Source organism: Trachurus trachurus (genome assembly GCF_905171665.1).
Source record: "Trachurus trachurus genome assembly, chromosome: 10".
In the NCBI taxonomy this organism is placed as follows: Eukaryota; Metazoa; Chordata; class Actinopteri; order Carangiformes; family Carangidae; genus Trachurus; species Trachurus trachurus.
The window spans coordinates 20,408,359-20,429,564 of NC_139894.1; the positions used below are offsets into that span (position 1 = coordinate 20,408,359).

The 21,206-nt window shown below is 41.1% G+C and overlaps 1 protein-coding gene across 1 annotated transcript in view; it reads left to right on the plus strand.

The window, feature by feature from the left end:
* Window positions 1-21,206, plus strand: part of LOC310992246 (uncharacterized protein) — a 38,015-nt gene that overhangs the window by 15,234 nt on the left and 1,575 nt on the right. Inside the window, exons 8-43 of the mRNA XM_083980265.1 lie at window positions 144-259; window positions 424-547; window positions 696-907; window positions 1,376-1,470; window positions 1,609-1,741; window positions 2,903-3,007; window positions 3,347-3,457; window positions 4,645-4,801; window positions 5,008-5,174; window positions 5,560-5,672; window positions 6,228-6,350; window positions 6,472-6,583; window positions 7,421-7,520; window positions 7,617-7,722; window positions 8,357-8,649; window positions 9,823-9,949; window positions 12,532-12,652; window positions 14,276-14,554; window positions 14,713-15,000; window positions 15,088-15,224; window positions 15,309-15,474; window positions 15,589-15,790; window positions 16,161-16,276; window positions 16,476-16,587; window positions 16,713-16,912; window positions 17,181-17,272; window positions 17,387-17,513; window positions 17,618-17,725; window positions 17,929-18,039; window positions 18,225-18,387; window positions 18,477-18,559; window positions 18,702-18,805; window positions 19,176-19,298; window positions 19,405-19,516; window positions 19,606-19,705; window positions 20,773-20,884. Of these exons, the coding sequence (XP_083836391.1) occupies window positions 144-259; window positions 424-547; window positions 696-907; window positions 1,376-1,470; window positions 1,609-1,741; window positions 2,903-3,007; window positions 3,347-3,457; window positions 4,645-4,801; window positions 5,008-5,174; window positions 5,560-5,672; window positions 6,228-6,350; window positions 6,472-6,583; window positions 7,421-7,520; window positions 7,617-7,722; window positions 8,357-8,649; window positions 9,823-9,949; window positions 12,532-12,652; window positions 14,276-14,554; window positions 14,713-15,000; window positions 15,088-15,224; window positions 15,309-15,474; window positions 15,589-15,790; window positions 16,161-16,276; window positions 16,476-16,587; window positions 16,713-16,912; window positions 17,181-17,272; window positions 17,387-17,513; window positions 17,618-17,725; window positions 17,929-18,039; window positions 18,225-18,387; window positions 18,477-18,559; window positions 18,702-18,805; window positions 19,176-19,298; window positions 19,405-19,516; window positions 19,606-19,705; window positions 20,773-20,884 (5,050 nt within the window). The remainder of the gene's footprint in view (window positions 1-143; window positions 260-423; window positions 548-695; window positions 908-1,375; window positions 1,471-1,608; window positions 1,742-2,902; window positions 3,008-3,346; window positions 3,458-4,644; window positions 4,802-5,007; window positions 5,175-5,559; window positions 5,673-6,227; window positions 6,351-6,471; window positions 6,584-7,420; window positions 7,521-7,616; window positions 7,723-8,356; window positions 8,650-9,822; window positions 9,950-12,531; window positions 12,653-14,275; window positions 14,555-14,712; window positions 15,001-15,087; window positions 15,225-15,308; window positions 15,475-15,588; window positions 15,791-16,160; window positions 16,277-16,475; window positions 16,588-16,712; window positions 16,913-17,180; window positions 17,273-17,386; window positions 17,514-17,617; window positions 17,726-17,928; window positions 18,040-18,224; window positions 18,388-18,476; window positions 18,560-18,701; window positions 18,806-19,175; window positions 19,299-19,404; window positions 19,517-19,605; window positions 19,706-20,772; window positions 20,885-21,206) is intronic.

Below are 21,206 nucleotides of genomic sequence, written 5' to 3' on the forward strand. Positions count from 1 at the left end.
AATAGATTCCTAACAGATATGTAGCTTCAGGAGAAGCTGAAGTAGATCTATCATCTTCGATATATTTATGTTTCAGGAGAAATGTTTGGCTGCTCATGCAAGTTTTGTCCTTATTTATTTGTATTTGTTTTATTTTCTTTTAGGTACGTCACTGTTCTCACCTTAGTGAGGGTGAGGGGGGAGCAGAGGGGCCGTTACACCGTCCTTGTCACCAACGAAGATGATGCAAAGGAAGTGACCTTTGACCTGGAGGTCCGAGGTGAGCGGCTTCTCACAGTATCAGGCTGTATTTCTAATTTTGGGCCTCGTTATAAGTTATTTGATGCAGAGTATATTTTTCTGTGCATTGGAAAAATCAGTGCCAGACATTTGTTTTTATTCACGTCAGTAATGATTAATTGCTGCTGCACCCCCTGTGTGTAGTCCCCTCTCAGATTAAAGACCTGATTGACCACCACCTCCCGGGGAAACGACACTTAGTGACCTGTGTAGCTGAGGGGGTCCCAACTCCGACCATTCAGTGGTACAGCTGTGACAGCATGCACAAGTAAGTCACACCACCACCCATCCATCACTGAACTGTCACACAGTGAACACTAGGGGGCTGACCATACACAGAAATTTGTTTTACTTTCAAATTATGGACATCTGCTTTGACTTGACACCACTGTGCTGATGTTGCGTCGCTGCTGCAGGTGCAGCAACCAGACAGCAGCGTGGCAGCCGCTGAAACCGCAGCCAGAGGAGCTGAGCATCCAGACCAACGTGAGCTACAGTGAGAATCATAAAACCAGTCGGGTCCGCAGCCAGGTGACCTTCCACAAACCCCAGCAGGTCACAGTTCGCTGTGAGACCAGCAACCAGGCAGGGCTCGTCGACAGGAGAGACGTCAAACTGGTGTCCAGCAGTAGGTGTCAACTGAGCATAGCAGTGTGTATATTCCTATGTCAAGCTTAAGAACATGTACAAATGCATATTGAAATTACAGGACATTATATTGTATTGTATATAAAAGTGCAGTGTACTGCTTTTATAAAAAAAATATTATTAAAATAAAATCCTACCACATTTGGGTTAAACTATACAAACACATGGTGGTCTGGTAAAAACAAGAGTAAAGAATCTGAAAAGTTTATATCTGAAAGATACAGTGCAAGGATTTCCACCAAACAGTTAGTCTGTGTGTTTGAAGTCAAAATATGCAAAGTTGCACTTAAGCTGTAAATATCAGTCAAACTTCTTTCTCTGGGAAATCATTGCCAACATGTTTATAAAGTGGAATATCATGCCTGTTGAGAATTTGAGACAACTTGGTTTAAATGTTCCCTGCTTGAATTTATGACTCTATCTTCATGTGTGCTGTTGCCTGTTGCAGCGCTGTTCTCCCAGGTGGCAGTATTGGCTGCTGTTCTCGCCTTAGTGGTAATCGTTATCCTGTCTTTTATCATCCTCATCGCTGTGTGGAGGAAGGTAAGATGGAAGAAAACTCAGCGGTTTTCTCTGCAAAAGGCATAAATTAATATGAAATACAGTTAGCAAATAATACACAGAAGAACCCTTTTTTGGTCGGGGTGTTTGAGTTTTTGTGTGTTTCTTCTGTGTTGCCAGAAACCTCGCTACGAAATCAGATGGAAGGTGATAGAGTCTGTGAGCCAGGATGGTCACGAGTACATCTACGTGGACCCCATCCACCTGCCCTACGACCTGGCCTGGGAAATGCCACGAGACAACCTGGTGCTGGGTGAGTCTGAGCTGGGGTCAGAACTGAGTGCATTTAAATTAGTACAGTGACAAATGTGTTATTAACCAATAACTACTGTATAAAAACAAATGTATGAAAGTACATTACAATATTAACCCTAACCCTAAATGACCAGAAAGAACAAATTATAAGAAATAACTGAATTCATTATTTGACAAGAAAAAAAGAACAGACAAAAAAACTAGTCCATTAAAAGATATGAAATTTAGAAGGGACAGTTACTCACTAGATAAAAAAAGATTATTAATAATTATAACAATAATCAGTGTGTATTTAATGAAATGAATACTAATAAAACTAGACTGATAACATTTTTACAATCAAATGTATTAATATATTTTTCATTTTGATTTACCATTATAGATCCATTCAACCTCTTTATTATCACGTAATTAAATTTAAATCTTTACTTGCTTATATTAAATATGAATAATATAAATTTATATCCATCTTTGTAGGTATAAAACTACTTTCAATTGACATGACTGTTATTGCTTTGTTTAGTTAGTTATTGCTTTGGATAAATCATATTTTATTTGACACATGGAAAATCAAATCCTTTACTGATTTTTTATTGCTTTCTTATTGATTGTAGATAATAGAGTTTATAATAGAGATCTTTATTACCATTTGCTGAGGTCTTGTGGTTCTCAAGTGTAGCAGTTCTAAAAAAACAACAACTAAAAACTAAAAATGTATCCATACCTATTATTTTAGATTAAAGTAAACAGACTTTTAGGCAGCAGTGTGCATGTTGCTCAGATGAGGATACATTACATTGGGTGGTTTGGGTCGTCAGGACAAAGCTGAGGCTAGAATAGATGAGGTTTAGTCAGTAAATTCATTCTCAAGCTTAATCTCACTTTTTTTTAAAAAGCTTCTTTTAAACTTTTTTGTGTCGTGTTGTTGGTCGCCAGCTCCTCCCATGAACAGCTTCCCAAGCCCACACAGTCAGACCTCTGCTCAAAAACATAATCCCTACCATCTGTCATAGCCTGCTCTAAGTTTCCAATCTCACCTTCCTTGGTTGAAGCAGTGAAAACGTATTATTTTATCATTTTTACAAACAGAAATCTTATTCGAGGTCTGATCGGTGCTCTATTCAAACTGTCTCCCACTGAGTCCGTCTTTGTGTTTCAGGTCGCACTCTTGGATCAGGAGCCTTTGGCAGGGTGGTCGAGGCAACTGCATACGGTCTCACTCATTCACAGTCCAGCACAAAAGTGGCAGTGAAAATGCTGAAATGTAAGACAACACAACGTGAAAAAAACACCTCAGAAAGCCATGTGTGTATTTGTGTGAACAATGCAGAGAGCACAGTGGCGTCCGCTGCGTAGCTGTCAGATGTTGTGACACCGGTGCCATATTCCTGCGAGCACAGAGTAGCGACAGCAGCAGCCTGCGGAGCTTTAGTGTGGCTGCCAGCTGGGTTTGCAGTTTTCAGCCAAAGGGTCATTGAACAGTTTGGCAAGGACGCAGTGTGTCCTGCTCTCAGTCTGTTTAGTTCTCCTGTTCTCATGCCTACCTCACACTGCCCGGCTTTTATACATGTCTCTCGCTCTGTTTTGTTCTGTCTCTATCCAGCCACGGCCAGGAGGAGTGAGACCCAGGCCCTGATGTCAGAGCTGAAGATAATGAGCCACCTGGGTCCTCACCTCAACATTGTAAACTTGCTGGGAGCTTGCACTAAACACGGTGAGCATCACACTGAGCACCGATAGTATTACAGTGCTAATATACATGATCATTAGGTGATTTTATTTTGTTTACAAAGTAGTGTGCATTTTGTTCAAGGGAACCTGACCTTGTTCAATTGGCTCTGGTGGCTACTTTAGGAATCACATTTCTTAATTTTTTTATCCTATTTTTTAAATTGTTAACTTCCATTAAGTGTACGTCGTCCATCCATGTATTTATTGTTAAAGAGCTGTCATTTCCAAGGGATTTCTGAGTGGCTGCACTGCACTGCTCTGCTAAGGTTGTGCTCTGATTTATTGAGGCTATATTTACTAAGAAAATGAGTAGACAGGCTTTGATTTGAGTCAGGCCTTTATTTCAAATCCCTTGATTTAATATTGTATAATTGGCCAAACTGCTGTGTCATTAGGAAGCCGCTGTGTTACAGTCATAGCATTACACGTTGATACTGACTCAACACTTCCTGTATGCAATTTCAGATTAAAAGCATTCTTCTGTTTCACTGGACAGAAACACTTTATTTCTTACTTGGGCTTTTGCTGCGCTAATGTGAGCATGTTGTCTCATTTTTGGTTGAGTTTGACAGTTTCTGTTGTTCACATATTTCTCAGGTCTCTTAGTTTTTTTTAAAGTCTAGCAGTTATGACTTTTCTCTCCCTCCAACTATGCTGCTCTCTCTGCTTAGTGTGTCTGTTACCTATAGCCTATGAATCAATTTTTTCATTAAAAAAAATGTCTATGTAGTGACAAATGTTGGCCACACCAACGCAGTCAACATGGCATTCAGCTGACCGATGGCAAATATATGATAACCCATCTGACCACTCACTCAGTCAGTCAACATTTGTGCCTGTTGCTGTTCAGCACAGAATGAAAGTCTGTCAAGCTTCAGTGTTGCTTGCAGCCATGCAGTTCATTTATAAATGTCCGTTGTGCACTACTTGATATTTTAACTAATTATTTGAAATGCTAATATAAAAGCCATGTTATATTGACCATTTGATAATCATGTGTAGGCCTACTCTTTTAAATAGTATTATTATTTAAACTTTCCTTAATATCTGACTGAACTTTATATGTATTCTAATGTGTGAGGAGTAAATGTGGCCTGTCTAAATGAAATGGGTGTCTTATCAATGCTTAAGAAATATGACATTTAAATTGTTCTTCTTCCAACCAACCAGGCCCTCTGTACCTGGTGACTGAGTTCTGTCGCTATGGCGACCTGGTGGACTACCTGCACAGGAACAAGCACACCTTCCTGCAGTACTACGCCGAGAAGAACCCGGACAGCGGCTGCCTCATCTCCGGAGGAAGCACTCCACTGAGCCAAAGGAAAGGGTGAGAGAACCGGAGTCTACAAAATCTCCTTTCAGAGCTACACAAAGGGGCATTTTGTGTAATTTGTGCAGGCGGGGGGTTTCCTTTTTGAAATATCTGTAGGCACAGATGTCATATAAATTTTGATATGATTCGGGACCATGAATAAATACGGATTTAGGTCATTTACTGCACTGCAATTTTATACACTTCATGCATCCTTCCAGTTATGTGTCTTTCGGAAGTGAGAGTGATGGAGGATACATGGACATGAGTAAAGACGAACCCTCAATCTACGTGCCCATGCAAGAGCAAATGGATAGCATCAAGTATGCAGACATCCAGCCCTCTCCGTACGAGTCTCCCTACCAGCAAGACATCTATCAGGAACAAGGTTTGATTATAAGTATATAATAAATTAATATATCATCTTCTTATTGAAAAATAATTCATCAGAGTGAACACAGGAAGCAAAGCAGAGTAGGATCCACTCATGAGCGGCTTTGCACAGGGAAAGGAAGTCTGGTAAAATTATCAGCATGTGTGCAAACGCACTGTATGTAATCAATGAACTTGAAATGGAAATTTTCCTGGCCCGATAAATCAATGAATATGGTTTGCTTTTTGATCAAAGACTGATGTACAGATAAATGTTATAGAATATGAGTTTTTAAGCCCATGTGGTCACAGCAGCTTGAGTTCCCCCTAAACACAACACAGACAATGTTTATGTTCATCACTGCTTCCTCTTCTTATGTCTGTTGTCTCATCATGTTCAGGTGGCGGCAGACTGGACCTGGCGATCAGTGACTCCTCCACTCTCACCTACGATGATCTTCTGGGCTTCAGCTACCAAGTGGCAAAGGGAATGGAGTTCCTCGCCTCCAAGAATGTAGGATATTCTTAATATTTAGATTGTGTCTATGCTCAGAAAGCAACACCCTAAATATGAAGCCAGTTAGCTAAGCACAAAACTGGGAGCAGAGAGCTCTGCCTATGGTGCCTCTAAAAGTTACTTATTAGCACACAATGTATTATTTGTTTAAAGAAAACAAACAAAATCAAAATAAGTATAAAAATGTCAGTCTGTTATGTGTAGTCTCTGCTTGTTTCATCTGCTAGTTGGCAACTTCTTTCAAAAAATATGAAGCTAGCTATTACGTACTATTTGTTCAAACAAACAAACAAACAAAAAAACAGTGACATCCTGTAGTTTCTGCTAGCTGGTAACCTTACACATATTTGAAACCAAACCTAGCAAATTTGAAACGATGAGTGGCAGCCTGTTAACTTTGCTTAGCCTAGCAACAACTAGACTGGGGACAAACAACAACAATTTGTTGCTGGTACACAACAACTTCTGCCTACCAGCACCTCTAAAGTGTTATGGTGTTTGTCAAACCAAGTGTAAAAACAACAGTGTAATTTTATTTCATGTTATTTACAGTGTGTCCATCGTGACCTCGCTGCAAGGAACGTCCTGATCTGTGAAGGCAAACTGGTGAAGATCTGTGACTTCGGCTTGGCGAGAGACATCATGCATGACTCCAACTACATCTCTAAAGGCAGCGTAAGTAGCACAATAAAGGATAGAAAATACATATATACACAAAGACCTCTTTAAACCTGTGGACATTTAATGTTACAATAACTTTCTCACATGAAGTGTGTCTTGTTTCTCATTCATTCAGACCTTCCTGCCCTTGAAGTGGATGGCACCAGAGAGTATTTTTCATAACTTGTACACCACCCTGAGCGATGTTTGGTCATATGGCATTCTTCTTTGGGAGATTTTCACACTGGGTCAGTCCTAATGCACACACACACATAAACAAAAATAGTACACACCACAATCAGGGCTGGCTTACACATAAGTGGTTTTCATCTTCCTTAATTGCTTATGTCGGTCACATTGTACTCACTGAGCATCACCTGGTCTACTCCTCATTAACTCTTAAAGTGGCACAAACACTCCTCTTGTAGTTAACTATAAATTACAAAAAAACAAAAAAAAAATGACAGTAAATTGGAGGATGCAAGTCTACAGCAAATTTCAGATTCCATGTCTGATTGCTAGCACATACCAGTTTGTTTTAAGACTCATATGAGGTCTAAATCGCATTAAGCACAGTCAAGCTTTTAACTCAGCATTTCTTTGCTCACGGTATTGTGAGCTTTTTTTTTTTTCAACCCTCTTCCCACGATTTTTTTGAAATTACCACGAAAACAGAGGGGGCAGTTTATAGTATGAGCAGTGTAAGCCTGAGTGGTGGAAAACAAACTCACAATCCAGCCTCTGTGAGCGATAACCAAAGATTCTCTGTGCTTCAGTCCGACATTCATTGGACTTTTGAGATCCATTTTTCTTACAGATCTGGGTCAGAACAAACACTTCATTGCACAACAAATGTGATTAAAAAAAAAAAAAATCAGTGTTGCTCTTGGAAAATAAATGAAATTCATTTAATATGAGAAATGTCTAATAGGTTAAGACAATGTTGTTCTGCTTACATGGCTTCATATTATTACTTTAGTCTAGATTAGATTTATTTTAGATTTAGATCTGGTTTAGATTTCCAGTCTGTGCATGACTTCTGATTTCTAAACTAGCTTTTGAATGATCTAAAATGCTGTGTACAGGAGGAACCCCCTACCCTGATTTGCCCATGAATGAGTTATTCTACAGCGCTTTGAAGAGAGGCTACCGAATGGCCAAACCCACCCACGCCTCCGATGAAGTGTGAGTCTTCCTGTCATCTCGTTGCCTCCACAACATCTACTCTTACCTGGTGTTTCCAATAAAAAATAAACTAAATGTATCTTGTTTCTGTTATAGTTATGAAATCATGAAGAAGTGCTGGGATGAGAAGTTTGAGAAGAGGCCTGAGTTCTCCTTTCTGGTGCATAGTGTGGGGAACATGCTGACAGACAGCTATAAAAAGGTACTTTATTTATGCATCCAGGCCCCTGAGCTGCCTTATCCATGTCAGACTGTCAGCTAATACATGTAACATCCTACCACACACTCCTGATCCTCACAGTGTTGACCTTATCTGCCCTTTAGTCCAGTCAACATTCATACACATAGCCAGGACTCTTAAATGCTACTGAGCTGTGTCCATGCCAACTAACCAAATACTACATTGTTATTAAAGTTACTAAACTTCTGCATTTTACATGGCAATATGGAAACACTTTCAAACTATTAATCCTTATATATTACATTTCCAAATAATGTTAAGGTTCTACTACAACTGGTAACCTGAAAGTTATTATTCATTCTGCACATTCATGCAGTTTTTCACAGATTGATCATTCATTGACTCCGCTGCAAAACTGAATGAAAAAAATGTAAGTGTGCTGGTCTGTGGTGGTCAGAAAAAAACGTTCACAAAATCTATATTTTAAAAGACGTAGATGAACTACTGCGGCCACATGTTTGATTTCTCATAGATTTAATATAAATCTATGTATACGAACTTTTCCAAGCTCCTTGATGCTCCACCTGTCACATTTGCCCTCTGCCGTCCTATAGTCTCACCAAACATCTCCCAAACTCTTGTCTCCTGACCACAGAGATACACCCAAGTCAACGAGAACTTCATGAAGAGTGATCACCCGGCTGTTGCTCGCACCAAACCCAGACTCTCTTCACCCTTTCCCATCGCCAATCCATCATTCGGCTCCCCCACGCCGGCCACCTTCTCATTCCCCCCGGACCCTTACAACCAGAGCCCGAGCCCAGGAGAATTCAGACAAGAAGGAGACACACAGGAAGTTATAACTTCATACAACGAGTACATCATTCCCATCCCAGACCCCAAGCCGGAGGACGTTTTCACCGACGAGCCGTCAGAAAGCCCTGTCAGGTACAGGTACATGAACACATGCAGCAGACGTGTAGTGAATGGTGGGGTTGCAAAAAAATGAGGATGTATTTACTTAACAAGAGCATTTTTTCCACCACACACCCACTCATCCAGATGTTGAGCTAAGAGACAATAGCTGCATTATGAAGGCAGACACAGAGACATGTTTTCATTGCTCAGATGTGAATACACAGCCAAGCAAAACTGGCCTTAAAGACCAAATAAATGTTTCACTACACAAAATGGTGATAAATTCACACATATACAGAATGAAAGAAGAAGTTATTTCGATACTCATTGTTAGTAACATGGGTTTAGTTTCTGTTTTGTTTTGAGTCATTCAGAGAGTGATAGCATGTTACAGCCCTGTGGTCTGAAGCCTCTGCTGATATTCAGGTCACGTATTGTACCTTTAACACCGTTGTCTGGGCTGGAGCTGTTTGACCTCCTCGTGAGAGAAGACAGAGGAGAACTGTTCGGTCAGGGATAGCTGACACATTATCCATGAAGAGCTCACACATCAGGCAGAATGAGCTTAAAATCAACCATGGGCCAATCAATAACAAGATTATTCAATGACCATCCTTCTAATTAAAAAAAAACAAACTGTAAAGCTATGGCTGAAGCAATTTATCAATGAATTTATTACTAGATTAACTGAAATCATTTGGCAATTGTGATGGGTGTTTTCATTATTTATCTCATTGTTTAATGGACCAAAAAATTACTTGGATAATCAACAAAATAATAAGAAATTGATCAACAATAAAAAAAATAATGCATTAGTTACGGCTGTATTCACGGCTTTTTAAAATTAGACCTTGAGGTTCAGTTGTATAACTTCCAGTAAAGTCAACTCAGAATTTATTTATTTTTAAACTTTAAGATTCTGGTTGATTCTTGTATTATTGATTACCAGGAAAAAAAAAAGGATCAATTGATTAAGATCAGTGTGGCAGTAAATCGATTTGTCCTATTAATTTAATAGCAGAGGCACACAGGGAGCACTCAGTGTACAGTACAGAGTTGTATTGGAAAATACTGAAATACTGAGCATTAAAAGCAATGATTTATTTATGTGTAATGAACTCAAAAACCATACTAAGTTAAAAAGAGAACGATGTAAGGATATGTGACTGAGCTCACTGTGTGTGTTTTGTTTTTGTCCCTCAGCTCTCTTGCTCTGGAAGAAGAGACCGACTCCATGTCTCAGGACACGGCTGACACTCTGCCAGAGGAGGACAGGCTGGAGGAGACCAGTGAGAGAGATGCTCTGCTGGGCTCCTCTGGGACGCCTGAGGTAGAGGACAGTTTCCTGTAGTCGCACGTAAGAACCCTGAGAAACCAGAGCTCATTTTGGTTTTTCCCTTTTTTTTATATGCCTTAACACAAAGAGGGAAGCGAACATGACTAAAGTAGAATGTAGCAAAATGGAGACCGAGAAGGCAATCTTTGTATTCCCACACTAAGCACTCGAAAGTTTTGCCTTCCCTGAGTTTTTGTTTCACACTTAGTACCTCTGGAACTGCCAAACGATGATAAATAATGAACATGACGGTATCAATCAGTCATTTATTGGAAGCTTACCACAATGTTAATACGGTACTGTCCTCACGCTCCTAGAATCGGTTTACAGTAAGCAAAGTCATGTTTACTGTGTTTTCCATTTTAGATATGGGCTTTTGTTTTATAGAAACATTTAGCTATTTGTACCATTTTAGATCTTATGATTATATTATTATATCCCTCCTCCCTTTCAGAAAAAAAATATTTGTTTTACATAAACAATTTCATTAATAAACCCATAATACAAAATAGTTAAAACAATAAAAAGTGTAGACAGAAAAATAAAAAGTTTTCCATACAAGTATAGTTCCAATATTAATGATAATCAGTAACATCGCTTTAGGTCCTAAATTATCATCAGATATGTGAGAATATGGGTAATTGAATTTAGACAGCTGCAGTCACTGTAGTGTAATATTTTTTGAAAGATGTTATTGCCAGGAAATAAAATGCAGACAGAATCTACATGCACTGTTTTACTATGAAGTTATCTTCTTTTTTTTTAGTTTTATATGCCATAGAGTCAGAATTTTCCACTTTTCTCCTCTTTCTTTGGGAAATATATGAGATTTTGGGGATTTTATGAAATGTTTATTTCATTTGTGAATTTTGAATAGTATGTTGAATTTTGAATACTTGTTTTGTGTAGGCTCGATTCGCCGTTCTGTGCCAGATTTGCACTTTATCTAGAAATTCAGTATAAAGAAAGATACATGTACACTATGTTAAAGATAGAACAAAACAACTCAGAACTTTGATTTATGAGTTAAGTTTGTGGCTGTTAACGTGATTATGACACCCAGTTTCTGTGATGACAGGCGGCTCAAGTGAATATAATAAATACAGCGTATCACTGCCTTAGCACAAGATGGCACACATAAATGCCTTTGTACAGACAGAGATTTATGTCTTGCAGCTATTGTTGCTTGCTGACAACAAGGGCTATTGTACTCAAGGAAGCTAGATAGCCATATGTGTAAATGACGCCTTTAGTCTTGTGTTGCATTGTTTTAACATTTACTTACACAGTGTTTACTTCCATTACATAAACCACCATTTACACACTACACTTTGTTTTCCTGTAGCATATGTTACACAGTTTAAAATGCACAAAATCACTGTATCACAAGCTATGGTACCAAAGCTCTTCTTAACGTTTACAAATGTATTTTTATATGTGTCATTTTATATGTTGTAAATGTGACAATAAATGTGTATTATCATAGTATATTACTGAACGTGTGAGTCTTTTGTGAGTCATGTAAAGTCAGTGGTTCTCATGTGTCTCTGTCTGTTTAAAATGTTATAAAAAACTTCTTATCCCATTGGTCTCAACAATATAAAGCACAGTCAGTGGTTTGTGGCTGGATCTCAAAGGATGTTTCCTCAAGTGAAGTCTTGCTCAGAGCAGATCCTGCCTAGGAGAGTGACTTCTCTCACTCAGCACCTTCATCTCTCTCTGACTCGCGGGTCAGATTTCTAAGAGCCCTTTGACTGTCCTCCCCTCTCCCATGAGTCCACGTTTTTCCGGCTTAGAAAAGCCTGGCAGCCATGGCTCTACAGTGATGGAGACGATTAGTCTCACCTCCACGGGTGTCTCGGGAGAATTGTGCCTCTCTGTGGCAAATTGGTACTAGCTCATTAATTAGTTGAGCGTGATATGCTGATCCGCCTCCCCCTCACACACACACACACACACACACACACACACACACACACACACACACACACACACACACACACACACACACACACACACACACACACACACACACACACACACACACACACACAGTTCCCTCCACCCTCCACCACTTGCTGTCTGAAAGATTTCATGTTTGCTGTGTGACTTCTGTGGTCAAAGACACTGTAAACAAGCAGAGGAGAGAAGAAGAAGGGCAGAGGCACACAGAAAGGGAAGAAGAGACTCGTGTCTCTGCTCCAGATGCTGGAAACACCAAACGCAGGGACCTTATTGTACCCATCTGTTCAGTTGAAGACATCTACATCCACAGGTGAGGATTTGAAATAAATCAGTGATGCCTCCATAATGCATGACAATTAATCTGTATTTTTAGATATAGAGACAAACTAATTCCCTCGGTGTGGCTAAGAAATGCCTCCTCAGTGTATTTAATAAATTAGCCTGTTTCTTTATTTCAATGTACGCAAAGGAGAATTTAACACAGCAGTAGACTGTAGTCGAGTACAGGCTCATCTTTACTGGCAGTGCTGCTCTGACCAGTCAGAAAAGAGAAGTTCATTATGGGAACAGCTTGTGAGGTGGTGCTCTCTTCTCTTTCTCCAACACCATAGATCAAAAGAAAAGCATTGTGTAGCACAGACAGACAACAACTTAAACTCCAGGTTTGGAGTCGGTCCAGGATGCAGTCCTACCTCACGCTGCTTCTGGGGATCGTGGCCTCTGCTGCTTCAGGTAAGGCCCATCAAACACCAACTGTTAACTTTACAACTGCAGAGATTTGTGGATCATGAATAATTGATTGAGTAATTGATAATCTGAAATTACGCAAAAAACTAATTAAACACAAATCATAAAAATGTCTTAATTGTTTACATAAAGATTTGAAAGATGTAAAATCTCATACTGTGTAGGGTTTAGTTAAAACAACTTTAAATCTTGGATTTAAACAAATCTTTCTTGAACCAAGTTGTAATAATATTATCTTTTTTACATTATATATTCATCTGCCCACAACTAATAAGTCAATCTATAAATAATGAAATCATCCTGAAAATATGTAATTGTTTAAAAGCTCTTGTGATTTTGTGGAAATTGCCTATACGTTTCATAAACCTACAGTCAGTGTGGAGTACCGCAGAAAAACTGCACACTTCTCCATCTGAAATCTGACACTCACACATTATTTGTAATGAGCAGAACAAGTGTCTGCAGTATCATGAGTTGTTTTTTTGAGGGGGGGTCATTATTGTGATACTTTTGGGGGGATTCTGAACACCACAAGTATGGGTATGACCCGCAGGGCATCAAATTGCAATTTCATGTATTTGTATTTGAGCACATAAAAGCATCTGTTGTTTGGGTTAATTACAGCTTGAGGGAATCGTTTTGCTTTCTGGTGGATTACTGTGTGAGGTGTAATTGGGGTCATTTTGAGGTTGGATGAATAGTTCATTTAGATGATCGGAGCGAGGGCTTTGGGTGAAAGGCAACTGTTTACTCTGACAGTCAGGATGTTCAGAAAAAAGTAAAGGTTTTCACCAACAGCTCCTTCCCAGCATTTTCTTCATGACCTAGTGGAGAATGGAAAAACATGCTGAACATGGAATCTCAGTTCTGCTTCAAGCTCTAAAAGAAACTGTAAAAACATCGAAATGGAAACTTTTATAACCTTTACTGAAAGCTCAGTTTCAATACTCAATGAGAGAGAAATATAGATTAACAGGAAAGGTACTCCCCATAAACAACAGCGTCAACAAAATTCCAGTTTCAACCTCAAACAACCCCAAAAGGCAATGGACTGTCCTGTTCAGTTTCTATTCTACAAACTTCCAAAACTTCTAAAGTCATCAAAGAGAGCCCTGTTCTACATCTTTAAATGTGTTTTATTCCCCCAGGGATGGGGCTCTTTTTTTTTTTAGACCCCCCCCCCCCCCCATCTCTCAAAGATGCCTGATAGATATAACTCCATTTTCCATGCTTAAAATGCTTAAGTGTGCAGCCCCAGTAAAAAAATTAAATAGTAACAGATTTGAATCTTTCCATATCTTCTGTGTTCATGCTGCCAGTGTTTAGCTAGCAACACTGCGAAAAGCAGAAGTGAGAAGGATCGAGAGATGTTATTCTGGTCCAAGTCTTCAATCTGTTTCCTGAATTCATGAAATTACTTCCAACATAAATCTGGATCCTGGAGCGGATGAGACATCTCTGAGTTCTCGATTATCTTAAAATGAGTAAAACACAAAAACTTCCTGAGCAGCAAAATAAGCACAGTCTGAAAACCTAAGGAACTCTGTGCTTCCATTTTCTAAAAAAACTCAGTATTCATTCACTTATACTTTCATTCCTTCTCAGCAGAATGGAGGCGTCCAGTGATCAAGTTCAACTCTAAGGTGGTGGGCACTTCTGAGCTGGTGGTCAAACCTGGGACCCCCCTCGATCTGAGGTGCGAGGGTGACGGACACGTAAACTGGCAAACCAGGCTGGCCAAACATCGGCGCTATGTGTCAAAGGGCAATGGCAACAACCGCACCTTAAAGGTGGAGCGTCCCTCTGCAGAGTTCACTGGAACATACAAGTGTTTTTACGTTGCTCAGCCTCGTGGCCCGACCTCCTCGGTACATGTGTATGTAAAAGGTGAGCTCAGATAAATGCGGACAAGCTTCTTAAGGTTCAGGATTATTGTCCACGCTGGTTATACCTGTCTGGGATTAGACTTGTTAGATTCCCTTGAGGTGAATTTCTCAGTATTCTGATGTATGATATAAAACCTTCTCCCCATCTCCTTCCTTTAGATCCAAACCGTGTGTTCTGGACCAGCAGCACCTCCCTGCGGGTGGTGAAGAAAGAAGGGGAGAACTACCTGCTGCCCTGCCTGCTGACCGACCCCGCAGCCACAGACCTGGGCCTCCGCATGGACAACGGCACCACCGTACCGCCGGGAATGAACTTCACAGTTGACAGACACCGTGGTATTCTCATCCACAGTCTCCACCCCAGCTTCAACGCTGACTACGTCTGTACAGCCAGGGTCAACGGGGTGGAGAGGACCTCCAAGGCCTTCTCCATCAACGTCATTCAGAGTGAGACTCCGTTTGCATGTAAGGAAGGTGAAATGACAATTAGGTGCATCCAATTTTGCACTCATGTGTGATTTCTTCTCGCTCCAGAGCTTCGTTTCCCTCCATACGTCTTCTTGGAGACGGATGAGTATGTACGCATTGTTGGGGAGGAACTTAAGATTCGCTGCACCACACACAACCCCAACTTTAACTACAATGTCACTTGGAAATATACCACCAAGTCGGTCAGTATATAGGCGCATTGGGATCTTTAAATGGGGCACATAATGAGATTTACGCCCTGAGATTGATTTTTGGTTTTGTTTCAGAAACCAACCATTGAGGAGAGGGTTCGCTCTAGTGGAGAAAACCGTCTGGACATACAGAGCATCCTGACCATTCCTGCTGTGGACCTCGCAGATACAGGAAACATCTCCTGCATTGGTACCAATGAAGCAGGGGTGAACAGTTCAACCACATACCTGCTGGTTGTGGGTAAGCCACAGAAACAACCACACTGGCCATAACTGATTGTGAGAATCTTGCAACATCTATTAACCGCTGATAGATGACAAACTCAAACGCATGTCTCTTGATTAATGCAAACAGATAAGCCCTACATCAGGCTGCTGCCCCAGCTGTCCCCCAAACTGGCCCACCAGGGTCTTTCAGTCGAGGTGAACGAGGGAGAGGATCTGGAGCTCAGCGTGCTCATTGAAGCGTACCCTCACATCATAGAGCACAGATGGCACACGCCAACATCTCCCAACACGTCCACACAGGAACAAAAGTTCATCCGGTACAACAACAGGTACGAGCTGCTGGAGCCAAAACAAAAGTCAAAAGTCAAGTGAAAGCGGCTCTCTGACAGGCCCACGGCACAGTTTCAATTTTAAAAACAAACAAGTGTACTACGGGAAGGGGAAGCTACAGTGGGAAAAATGCTGTCGGTGCATTTTGGGTGGATTTGACAGGGAACCTCAAGGTCAAAATATTTTCTTGGGTCATGAAACTGTTGCTAGAGGGAAGAGTTGTGTTCTCTTTTTAGTCCCTTGACATACTCGCCGATGATACATAGGAAATGTCTGAATTCAAACCGCAAAATTAGTCACCTCTTTGACTCTGTAGACATTCCTCTTTTTCTCGGTTTAAATATCTTTGGTTTGTTGTTTTCTATTTAGATACCATGCCACTCTGCAGCTGAAGAGAATGAATGCGCAGGAGCAGGGCCAGTACACCTTTTATGCTCGCAGCGACTTGACAAACGCATCCATCTCGTTCCAAGTCCAAATGTATCGTAAGTGATTTGATTAAACCCAAATCAAGGCAGTAAAAACATTCATGGTCTGGTGGCACTATTTCTCTTTCTGACAGTTTGATAGGGGGGAAATAAACGTTTCTTTGTGGATCATACTGCTGAATAATCTGATAGATGATTCTGGCAGGTTAGCAAAGCTGAATATTTCAACTTTTCCCTAATTTTTCTTCACTGGCAGAGAGACCAGTTGCTGTTGTGAGATGGGAAAATGTAACCACTCTCACTTGCACCTCATTTGGGTATCCTGCTCCCAGAATCATCTGGTACCAGTGCTTTGGGATACGGCCTACGTAAGTATCACTGTGTAACTGGGGGCCATCTAACAGAGACTTTCCCCCAGTGAGGTTTTATTACAGACTCTTGTGTGTGATGTTTGGGCTCTGTGTCTAACTGCACATGTGTTTCAATGAGGCAGGTGCAATGAAAACACCTCAGGGCTGCAGATGGCGATCCCCCTCCAGGCTCCCACAGTGGAGGTCCAGAGGAAGGAGTACGGGGCCGTGGGGGTGGAGAGCGTCCTCACTGTGGGGCCGTCCAGTCAGAGGATGACGGTGGAGTGTGTGGCCTTCAACCTCGTCGGTGTCAGCAGCGACACTTTTGCCATGGAGGTTTCTGGTGAGAATTTGACTTTATGTTATGATCAGAGTTGTCATTGTTGGTCTGTTCTGGGCTCAACCCAAATGTAATTTGGTTTGTAAAACTATGTTCTCATGATGGCCGACCCCTTTCTTTAACTGTAGAAATCCTTTCCAATCAACTAGCAGCAGTAGTACAAATCTGTAGGGAATACATAGGAGATATCGGCTTGTGAGACATAATCATACATCAGTGCATATGCTTTAATAAGTTATGTATTAATATGGATTTTTCTCTGGCTGGACAGATCAATTCTTCACCTCCATTCTGGCTGGAGCAGCAGGAATTCTGTCCATCCTCCTTGTGCTGCTGATCTTCCTGTTTTACAAATATAAGCAGGTTAGTGTAAAATCATATGTGGCATCTACGTAGTAAATCCTGCTCAGACATATGTAGGAGATGTAGGTCGTGTCACATTGACTGAGTGTTGTTCTGTCCTACTATTGTTTTCAGAAACCCAGGTATGAGATCCGATGGAAGATCATTGAGGCAAGAGATGGAAACAACTACACCTTCATTGACCCCACTCAGCTGCCGTACAATGAGAAGTGGGAGTTCCCAAGAGACAAGCTGAGACTAGGTCTGCAGCAACTCATCTTAAACTGTTCCTATGCTCTTATTTTGGATCTTTATTTGAAAACACATACGCTGGCTCTTGTTATACTTCCTTGTTTTCTGTCCAAGCAGGGAAGATCTTGGGCGCAGGAGCTTTTGGAAAGGTCGTTGAGGCCACGGCCTATGGTCTGGGAAAGGATGACAATGTGATTCGTGTGGCTGTGAAGATGTTAAAAGGTGAGGCGTGGCTCAGAGCTTTGAATCAACAGAGAGATCTTTGTTTACTCCAACAAGTCAGAATGACTGGCAAATCTGAAGATGTTCCAGATAACGTGAAAATTATGCCTGATTTAAGCATTTGAGAATGAGGGAGAGAGAAAGAGAGAGCCTAAAACATGATGAGATTTAATGATATGAACATCTGTAATGTGGTTATGTAGCCAGTGCCCATCCAGATGAGAGGGAGGCTCTGATGTCTGAACTGAAGATCCTGAGTCACTTAGGACACCACAAGAACATCGTCAACCTACTGGGAGCCTGCACCTACGGAGGTCTGATACCATCTCTAACATGTTTTATATCATATTTGATCAAATCCGAATATAGTGAAAACATGATTATGAATGTTCTCATTTAGCCAGTTAACTGCTTAACTAGTACAACTAAGTAATTTGCATGGAAACACAGTTTGTCTTTGTGGAAACGGTCCTAATTCGGTGTGTTTCCTCATCATCAGGACCAGTGCTTGTGATCACAGAATACTGCAGCCTCGGTGACCTCCTCAACTTCCTTCGCCACAAGGCTGAGACGTTTGTGAACCTTGTTATGAACATGCCTGATATCATGGAGAGCTCAAATGACTACAAGAACATATGCAACCAGAAACAGTTCATCAGAAGGTACACCTCCAAACAAACATACGCGCAGTCTAATGATGGATGACTCAAAAGTGTTGACGTCACTCTGACGCATTCTCTCCGTCCAACAGTGACAGTGGGATCTCCAGCGCGTCGTCCAGCAGCTACATGGAGATGAGACCCAGCCAGCTGCCGAGAGTGGAATCATCTCAAGGTGAAATGTTTTCCCACCGAATCCCACTTTAATTTACACAAACACAGTCATTATGCAGGAGTTCGCTGAAGGAAATCATTCACCGCCTTTTCTTCCTGTCCCTGGGTGTTACTAATATTATTTCTCTTTGATTCATTCTCAGACCCTGTGTGTGAGGAGACTGGTGACTGGCCGCTGGACATTGATGACTTGCTGAGGTTTTCCTTTCAAGTGGCTCAGGGCCTCGACTTTCTGGCTGCCAAAAATGTGAGTGATTTTTCTCCACTGAACACATTTGAATGTGCAAATACAAACATCCAACATCCGTATAATATAAATAAATAAAACCCTCCTCAGCTGAAGTTGCTGGACTGTCCCTAGAAAGCGGGTATTACCCAGACGACAGACATGTATGACAAAGTATGACTTTGTGTAAAATATGATAAATGAAGGGTGTGAAATCCTTTGTGAGGGGGTTATGACGGGTATTTCCCATTGCGTTGTTCATATTCACTCACTGTCACAGTTTGACAATGTATTTGATCGCAATTCTTCATGCTACAGTGCTCCATCTACTGACTCCATCGTGAAATACTATACAACTAAAGACGAACTGTGTGTCGGTGTGTGTTTGCAGTGTATTCACAGAGACGTGGCTGCTCGAAACGTCCTCTTGACCAATCGCAGAGAGGCCAAGATTTGTGACTTTGGCCTTGCACGTGACATCATGAATGACTCCAACTACGTGGTGAAAGGCAATGTGAGCACATGAGTACAATAGATCCACCTTTTATACCCTTATGAGATGAGTTTAGTTTAAAAAAACAAAGCAAAACAAAACGCTCTGTGTCCTTTTGTGTGTGAAGGCTCGTCTGCCCGTCAAGTGGATGGCTCCAGAGAGTATTTTTGAATGTGTGTACACCGTCCAGAGTGACGTCTGGTCCTATGGCATCCTCCTGTGGGAGATCTTCTCCTTAGGTCAGAACAACATCCATGTGTCAACAACATTTACTCATATTTAAATAATCATTTTCTCTCTAAAATAAAAGTCTATTCTTTCTTGTTAGGCAAGAGCCCCTACCCCAGCATGGCTGTGGACACCAGGTTCTACAAGATGGTGAAGCGTGGATACCAGATGTCCCAACCAGACTTTGCCCCCCCTGAAATGTAAGCTCAACACTCGAAGGCTTGCTTCAAACCAGGATGGATCACTGCTGCCTTTCCCGCACACCGTTTTTTCCATCACTATTTTTAAAACTCTATTTCTTGTGACTCTACTGAATAAATAGTTATAGGCACCTTTATATCTGCTGGTAAAAATTGTGCTCAACCTCAGACTGAGAGGAAATATAGTAGTAATGCTGTGGTTATGCATCCTACAGTAACTACTAAGACCTGCTTCAAAAAGGCAACTATCAGCTCCTACACAACGTTGAGTTGGCACAAGTATCAACAAAAGCTGATTTATGAGGGAAAAAAAATAGCGGATCCTAAACTGACTTTACCAACAGACAGTTCAAACTGCATGCTCCCCACATGTTCATCACAATTGAACAAAGGAAATCCTTTTTTCCTCTGCCAGCCTGCCACGCTATCTACCACTGGAAATAACTGACACATGAAGTACTTCCATTATTCCTGATTTTAATTAGCTTGCTTTGGATTATCTCCTAACCCCAAACTCAAAATTCAGTCGGCCTCCGACACTTTTACAAGAAGCTGGGATGAGAAAATAAAGAGAGTGTTTTTCCCAGTATCTCAGAGGGCCCTAACATCTGTGTGTGCTGATTTGATGTGACTGTCACACCACCCGGAATAACTGTGTTGTGGAAACGGAGGGGACTGAATCTGAGTCAGGGCCTAATCATCTGTTGTTCTTTTGTGAGTCAGGCCTCAGTTCTGCCTGTTAGCCACATGATCTCAAAGCTAGGAGCCCATGTAACTGGTATTTCACGGCAGCGAAATGAGACTGGAGGGGCAGGGATTCTTATGAAGAGTCTCTCTTATCAAACTGCGTCACCGCCTCCATAAGTCTCCTCTTATTTGTAATTTTTGGCTCTGCTTTCTCCTTTTTTTTTCCACCACAAAAAGCTCAGCAGTTTGCACTGAAGATCAGGTGCATCGCCTCAGATATAAATCCCAGACAATGATGAACAGCATCAATTACTGTTTTGTCTGGTTAGATTTGTGAGAAATACATCTGTCCTCTAAGTTACGATTTGCTTTTGTTTCAGTTACATGATCATGAAGATGTGCTGGAATCTGGAGCCCACAGAGCGTCCGACGTTCAGCAAGATCACCCAGATGATAGAGCGACTGCTCGGGGACCAACTGGAGCAGGAACAGGTGGGTTAGTGTGGAGCAGGTTCTAGTGGCTCCAGTCTGGCTATAGCACAACTATACAGGGCACAAAACATGAAGCTCCTGCCAACACGACCTCAGGAAACCTTATTTTTGTTTCACTTTAATTCTCTAAAGAGAAAACAAATTTAGCAGTGCTGTCAAACCAATTGAGTGAATTGGATTGTTTGCGATAAAATCTTATTTGGGTGTTGTTCCCAAAGTAGATACTCGAAGTAACATTTTCTGGCACTTAAACAAGCAGCTGATGCGTTATTTTAGTTACCCATCTTTCACTTATAACAACCTAATACTGAAGCCCGATGAA